The 7913-nt window shown below is 44.4% G+C and overlaps 1 protein-coding gene across 7 annotated transcripts in view; it reads left to right on the forward strand.

The window, feature by feature from the left end:
- The first annotated feature begins 6452 nt into the window (after positions 1–6452).
- The window catches only part of TPD52 (tumor protein D52), a 241043-nt gene continuing 239582 nt past the window's right edge, over positions 6453–7913 (forward strand). For 3 of the 7 annotated variants that reach the window (XM_037736084.1, XM_037736085.1, XM_037736086.1), the window contains exon 1: positions 6453–6940. In XM_037736084.1, the coding sequence (XP_037592012.1) occupies positions 6468–6940 (473 nt within the window). In that variant the 5' untranslated portion in view covers positions 6453–6467. Of the gene's footprint in view, positions 6941–7146; positions 7370–7913 lie in introns of those variants that run through there. The other 4 variants (XM_017521866.2, XM_017521868.2, XM_017521860.2 and 1 more) reach the window with 2 other exon arrangements.

The following is a 7913-nucleotide window of genomic DNA, read 5'->3' on the forward strand; positions in this document are numbered from 1 at the left end:
CCAACAGATCTCGTGAGACTTAGTCACTACCACAAGAACAATATGGGGGAAACTGTCCCCATGATTCAATTATCCCCACCTGGCCCCACCTTTGACATACAGGGATTATTACAATTCAAGGTGAGATTTGGGTGGGGTCATAGCCAAACCACATCAGGGCTATTCTCTGGATCATGGCTGCCTGCCATGAGCACGAAGCATCTGACTGGTCTCTCTAGGTACCGGGGCAAGACTTTTGACTATAGGTTTGAGGATAAGGTGATCTGGTTTCCCCAAATGTCAACATTTTTAGTTCTTTACTCTTGGGTTGGTCAAATTCCTAAGCGATGGATCTTTCAGTCTCCTGCTTTCAGAGTATAGGCCTAGTTGTTTGCATCCTGAGAACCAAACAGAGCAAGGCTGAGTAAACAGCATTTATGATGTGAACTGCTAATGAATTTCTCTGCCTGCATTAGGAAATCCTCATCCTCAAATGTACATAGTCTTCTAGTCAAGAGATTATCAAATTTCCTTCTCCAGAGAAATCACTTTAGTCTTGTTCTTTGCAGAGTAGGGTGGGGGGTTTGGACCCAACTTCTTCTTAAGTAGACTTTCAACCAATCCTCTTGAGCCTCACTTTCTTTCTACATTCACAGATATCTGATGCCAAGTCCTGAGCTTTTTGGGAGTGCTGCAATGGAAATTAGATTCTTCTTGGCTTTCCCCACTGCCAGCTTAGCATTTGGCCTTCTCAGGTTCACAAGATCAATTATCATTACATAAACACTTACATTCTCTTTGTCCTTGTGAGTTTATCTTTTTACTGTAATTTTAGCAGCATAGGGAGGAAGTAAGAATGAATCTATGTTGAGAATTTACAAGAACCTCTTAATTTTGTGCTTCAGAAGGGTGAACTTTATGGTATGTGAGTTATATGTCAATAAAAAACATTTTAAAATAAATAAGGCTGGATGGTTCATGGCTGTAGTCCCAGCTATTCAGGAGTCTGAAGTGGGAGGATCGCATGAGCCCAGGAGGTTGGGCTGCAGTGAGCTATGATCTTGCCACTGTACTTCAGCCTAGACAACAGCCAAGACCATGTCTCAATCAATCAATCAATAAAAATGTATGTGATATGCCATCTTTATCCTAAAGTATGACTCCAGAGTTTAGAGATGAGGACAGTGAACCAGAGAAGCTTAAGTGAGAGGCCCAGGATAGTAATGTTTTCTTTTCTTTCTTTCTTTTCCTTTCTTTTTCTTTTCTTTTCTTTTTTTTTTTTTTTTTTTTTTTTTTTTTTTTTTTTTTTTTTTTTTTTTTTTTTTTTTTTTTTTTTTGAGGCAGAGTGTCATTCTGTTGCCCACGCTGAGCGCAGTGGTGCAATGTCGGCTCACTGTATTAGCTTCAACTTCTTGGGCTCAAGCAATTCTTCTGTCTCAGCCTCCTGAGTAGCTGGGACAATAGGCACACACCACCATTCTTGGCTAATTTTTGACTTTTTGGTAGACACTTGTCTTACTATGTTGCTCAGGCTGGTCTCGAACTCCTGGACTCAAGCAATCATCCTGCTTCAGACTCCCAAAATGCTGAGATTACAGGCCTGAGCCACCACATTCAGCTCTATAAATTTTTTTTTTTCTTTTAGAGAGTCTCACTTCATTGCTCAGGCTGGAGTGCAGTGGTGCCATTTCTGCTCACTGCAACCTCCACCTCCTGGATTCAAGCTGTTCTTGTGCCTCAGTCTTCCAAGTAGCTAGGATTACAAGCATGTGCTACCACCATGCCTGGCTAATTTTTGTATTTTAGTCACCATGTTGGCCAGCCTGTGTTAAGCTCCTGACCCCATATGATCCTCCCTCCTTGGCCTCCCAAAGCGCTGGGATTACAGACGTGAGGCACCTCGCCTGGCCAGATGGTTTTAAATGATGGTTTGGAAAATCCACCGTAGAGTTTTCAGTTGTCTCTGGCCTTGCAGAATTACGTTTTGGTGACAGTAGCATAGATTTTGGCTCTTCAGCCAAAGACCCTGGGTACTTGCCATTCTGGCCTACACCATTTCTGAAAGAGGACCATTGGCATTCTGGAAGACTAGCTATCTTTACAGGGGTAAAATGGTTTGCAAGACACTGAATTGAACATCAAAAATTTAGAAATATTGTTAATCATTTAATTGTTAAATCTACATATATCCAATGCATTTTATACCCTAGGGTAATCTTAGAGAGAGATCAAAAGATTAGAACAGTGATGGTGGAGACTCCAGGAGGAAAGGCACAGTGGCTCTCCCAGCACTCCTTTACCTACCCAGTTCCCATAATGTAATTTGATAAATACACAGAATCCAGAGTGGCTGAAAAACATACGAGAAAGATTAAGTAGTCTATGGCTTTTCTTAATGTAGCCAAAATCAATAGCGTGAGATCGTTTCCTGTTAATGCTTAGGGATTTACATGTCCAGCCTCCATTAGTGTTAAGTACTCCTTCCTGCCAATATCCATTTCTACACATTTTTAAAAGTCGTTTTTTCATATTCACAGTCTCTTACATGACTAAGAGAATACAATAAAATGGCTATTCAATCTCCTAGAGCAAAGAAATGTTCATTACCTGATATTAAATCAATTTTTCTCCAAAACTTGTTCCTGATTTCTTGGGCCTCCTAAGCTTCATCCCTTTGTTTACTCCATGATTCAAGTAGGATGAATCTGTCTTTCTTCTGGATGATGATATCATTTTCAAAACTGTGATACCATATGCCTTCACTTGCTTGAACAATTAGAGAGCCAGAACTACCCTTTGACGTACGTAGGGTAGTCAGATTTAACAAATAGAAATATAGGACACCTTGCTAAGAATTTCAGATAAATAATAAATTTTATTTAGTATAAGTATGTTGCAAATATTGTAGGGGATATACTTTTGTTTTTGTTTTTGTTTTTTTTGAGATGGAGTCTCGCTCTGTCACTCAGGCTGGTGTGCAGTGGCGCAATCTTGGCTTACTGCAATCTCCGTCTCCCGGATTCAAGTAGTTCTCCTGCCTCAGCCTCCTGAGTAGCTGGGATTATAGGCATGTGCCTCCACCTCCAACTAGTTTTTTGTGGTTTTAGAGAGACAGGATTTTATCATGTTGGCCAGCTGGTCTTGAACTCTTGATCTCAAGTGATCCATCTGCCTTGGCCTCCCAAAGTGCTGGGATTACAGGGGTGAGTTACCGCTCCTGGCCGGGCATATACTTAAACTAAAAAATTACTTGTCATTTATCTGAAATTCAAATTGAACTGGGTGTCCTTTTATCTTATCTGGCAACCCTAGACCCAGGCTACCTGAAGCCCCTCCCCTGGGAGCCCTGGGCCCCATAGAGACTTCCCACTTTAGTTCTCCTTGATGAGTAGTTTTTAGGATCACATATCTACCCGCTCTTTATCAACCGTGCATCTGGTACCTGTAACTACAAAATCTCCTGCCTAAACAGGTAACATCTGTTATCAAGGCCTTAGCCTTTCCTCCCAGGACAGTCCTTTTGAGTGTAACCCTAGAATGGAGGGATGGCCAAGGCTTGGCCGATGGGAAAGGATGGATAGAGATGGGGTATGTCCTAAGGCATCCACACACAAGGGAGGGGGCCAGCCCAGTGCAGGACAGAGTCAAAGTGAAAGGACAGAGCCAGAAGAGAAAGCCAGGGCCTCCATTTGTATCCTTGCCCCAGGCCCCACAAATGTGTTGGGCAGGACTACAGAAAGCATCCCACTTGCTACACATTCTGTGTGATTTCTGCTGGCTATTGGTCATGGAAACACATACAATGAGTATAGAGTTTTTCCACTTACATAACTTCCAACTATCCTTTTCAATACCTTAATTTGCTTCAATGTGTTTGTTCTGGGGGAATTTTACAATTTCTTGTAGAAATTTCACCAACAAATGAGTATTTTGAAAAAAGAAACTTAAAAAAAAATCCATGTTTCCATCAACAATAACACCACAAAGTAATACTATTTGGTGTTTCTTTCCTGTACTAAGTCTTTTAAATGTGGTTTAGCTCATTGCACCTAGGTGCTCTGTTTAAGTGCTAGCCATTCTCCAGAGATTCCTCCGAGTGCTAAAACATAAGATCTGTTCATTTCAGAAGTAACACAGTGTAAATTGTAAGCACAGAGTCTGTCAGAATTAAAAAAAAAAAGAAGTAGGAAGACACAAGAGAAAAGCAGGCTTTTGTGGAAATATCATGTATTAGGATATTTATGGTATGAACAGTGCTCATTAAACCTCAAAGAGAAAATTAAGGCTCAGGATTGCATGTATCCACCTATGTGGGTGCATGCCAGAGTGAATTTTTTATACGGCACATTTTATCAGTTGGGATTGCATTTGGCTCCACCTAACAGGAAGCCAACTACAGTGGCCTTACAAAGTCAGGCATTTATATTTTTTTCCTGTAACAAGCAGATCTCTGATGCCATGGATTCTTGGGGTTCTTTCTGCCATCCTTGGCTTGGGAATTTCTTCCTTGTGTCTGCAAAATGGCTATTGCCCCTTTACATAGTAATGGGAAGGGTGAAGGGTCAAGTAATGCTGCCAAGTCTGTCTTCTTTTTAAATGCTTTCTTGGAGATTCCAACTAGTGCAGTTTGCTCACATCTCACTGGAAATTAATGAGAGAGACCCACCCCCAGCTGGAAGGCAGTTTAAAGTGCCCAGTGTTTCAGCTGGGCACACTGCCACCCCAAACAATATTTAGGTTCTCTTAGGAAGGAAAACAGGAAAGCTATTTATCAGGTAGGCTATTAGCCATCTAGCTTCATGTGAACAAGTCTATAAACTCTTCAAAAGACAAGATTTTTTTTTCCTTTCAGCATACATAACAAGTTCATCACTGTATAGTAAGTGAAACAGATACAAACAGAATAAATATTTGTAATGGGCACACATGTTCAAGTGCTATTTATCTACAAATTAGTACATTGAGAGATTGTATCTCCAGATGTTTATACAATATAGACTTCAGATCAGCTAGTCAAAAATTCTTTACCACACTACAGAATTTTCTGATGATGCCAAAATTTACCTTAATGTTACATTTAAAAAAAATTCTTAAAAATCATATCATTGGACCTTTTTGGGCTCAAGTAATCCTCCTGCCTTAGCCTCCTGAGTAGCTGGAATTATAGGCAAACACCACCAGGCCTGGTTTAAAATTACATTTATTAATTGCATGGTAGAACTAAAGGATGCACAAATGACCAAAATAACCTTTGCCCACCTGGAACTTTTTTGTTTTTTTTTTGAGACAGAGTCTTGCTTTGTTGCCCAGGCTGGAGTGCAGTGGCATGATCTCAACTCACTACAACCTCTGCCTCTCTGGTTCAAGCAATTCTCCTGCTTCAGCCTCTTGAGTAGTTGGGATTACAGGTGTGTGTCACCATGCCCGGCTAATTTTTGTATTTTTAGTAGACACAAGGGTAGGCTGGTCTCGAAATCCTGACTTCAAGCAATCAACCCGCTTCGGCTTTCCAGAGTGCTGGGATTACAGGCCTGAGCCACTGCACCAGGCCTATTTTTTGTTTTTTTTTTAACAGGCCATTTTAAGGACTTTACCACCTGGAGCTTGTAACCTAATAGGACTGTGAAACATACACTGGTTAGCATCCTGTCACCAGCGCTGGGGTGAGTGCCACAGGAGTGGAGCCAAGTGAAGTGAGAGTAGGAGTCAAAGAGAAGAGATCACATCTGGTTGAGTGAAACAGTAAACGTCACTAGAGTGGAGGAGAAGACATTGGAAGATGAGGGCTGGAGAGAGCTACACTTTACATACAGCAAGACAGTATAGAGATATTAATAGCACGGAGTCACTTCAGGTAACTACAATTTTAAAACATGTGAATGGCTGCTTCTTTGTTGTTAGCCAAGTGCTACACAATGCTTCGGGCTAAACGTCAACACAGAAAGAAGCCCACCTCATTTGCAGACTCAGATGGCTTATGAAATTGAGACACCACATGAAGACTACGACCCATACAGACAAAGTGACTACATGGAAGACGAGTAACTGTAAAACCCCGAGAAAACAGATTGTTAACGCTAATAATGAAAAGAACTGTATTGTTACAGGAACCTCAAACTGTCCTTTGATCAACAGACGTGACACCTCAACATGCATTTTTCCACGATTCCTGCTAATTCTGACCTTCGGTTACTTTAATTCATTTGAGTGTTTTTCTCAGTCCTGCACTCAAAACAGGTTTTTATTATATGAAAATCTTCCTAGGTTGTCACCTAAAAAATCCCCATTCTATGGAAAGACAAGGCTATATAATTTTTCAAGAGACTCTTTGCAATTTTGACCTATGCTGGTTTGTGACCTAGTTAGAGAAGACATCATAGGGCATTATTTAGGTAACAGAAGAATACAGAGAAAAAAGAGCCATTGGCATTTCTAAATAACGTTCCTGTGTTTTCTACTCTTAAGCGTAGGAGAATAGGTGTTCGCAGATGCAGAGAAAGGGCATCTCCAAGGCCTCGGTGGAAACTTTTGATTTTATAAATAACTTGACGGTGGAAGGCAAACGCTATCCCGGTTCCCAAGCAGGCTCCACGCAGCCTCCATGGCCGAGTCCATTTCCTCGCCGTCCTCTTCTCTCCTCCCGGCCGACTTCCAGCCGGTGCGGGAGTCCGGGCGCGCCCGGCCCTCCTCGCGCTGCGCCGCCCGCGCCGACGTGGCGGAGCGCACAGGTCGGCTGGGTCAGGTGGTTGGGTGACGCCCCGGGAAAGCGCTCCCGGCCGAGGGCGGGCGGCGCCGCCGCGCCCGACGCCTCTGGGGGTGGGGACTTCGCGGGAGTCGCGGGCGGAGGCGAGGAGGAGCTGAGCGCGGCGCGGCGGGCGATCCGAGCCGGGACGGGCTGCAGGCGGCGGGGGCGCAGAAGACGCGAGGCGGCGGGCGGGAGACATGGACCGCGGCGAGCAAGGTGAGGGCGCGGACCCCGGAGGCGCCGGGGCTCCCGGCGGGGCGCGGGCGCGGGCTCCGGCTGGGGTTGGCGCGGGGCTGCGCGCGGCCCGGCGCCCGAGCAGGTGCGGAGCCTCCTGGGCCGGCGCCGCAAGTTGCATCTCCCGGATCCGGAATCCCGGGGCCCTGGAAGGAGCGGCTCTGGGCAGAGGGGGCCGCGTGTGTGAGCGAGTGTGAGTGTGCATGTGCTGTGTGAGTGTGCTTGTGTGGGGGAGAGGGAGAGAAGGTTCTGGGAGGAGACGAGGGGGCTATTGCCAGGCTTGCCGAGCCGGGGCTGGCGGCCGTGATGCGCTCTGGGTGGAAAGCCGTGTGAAGGGAGCACGGCGCCGCCAGCTCCTGCAAGTGACTGGAACCAGGAACCGAGGACCGTGGGTCGTTCTCGTCCCTCCAGGTGGGAAACCCCCCTCTCCCTCATAAATTAAGACTTTCTGTCCTCGTCTGCGTTCAGGTGGTTAGGATTTTTGGTGGCGTTTGATCCCATGGAGGGTTTGGGAGGCAGATATTTATACTAGGAACCTCCAAATTGTGGAGTGGTGTCTGTGGATTTATTTGAGGGAAGAGAGCTTTTCGTAGGAAGGGTGAAATCCCACAACACGAAACCTTCAGTCTGATTTACCATAGCGTTGGGTGCACTCGTTTCTGAAAATAACTCAAGTGAGATTGACTCCGAATAGAGCAATAGTGGGGCATGGTTTTCAGATTTATATATTGCTTCATCCTAGAGATCTCTGTTCATCATAAACCAGTGACTGTACGCAGATGTGCGTGGCACACTTTTAAAAAGATACATAAATGCTGAAAAAATAACAAGGTAGGTAATCTTAAGTGAGGATAGGAATCACTCCTGTTTTGAGCCCTGACACGAGTTCTTAGGTATTGCTTATTTCCCTCCACTGTGTGCTGTGTCATGTGTGCATTTTTTTTTTTTTTTTTTT

The sequence above is a fragment of the Cebus imitator genome, unplaced genomic scaffold (genome assembly GCF_001604975.1).
Source record: "Cebus imitator isolate Cc_AM_T3 unplaced genomic scaffold, Cebus_imitator-1.0 Scaffold22, whole genome shotgun sequence".
NCBI lineage: Eukaryota > Metazoa > Chordata > Mammalia > Primates > Cebidae > Cebus > Cebus imitator.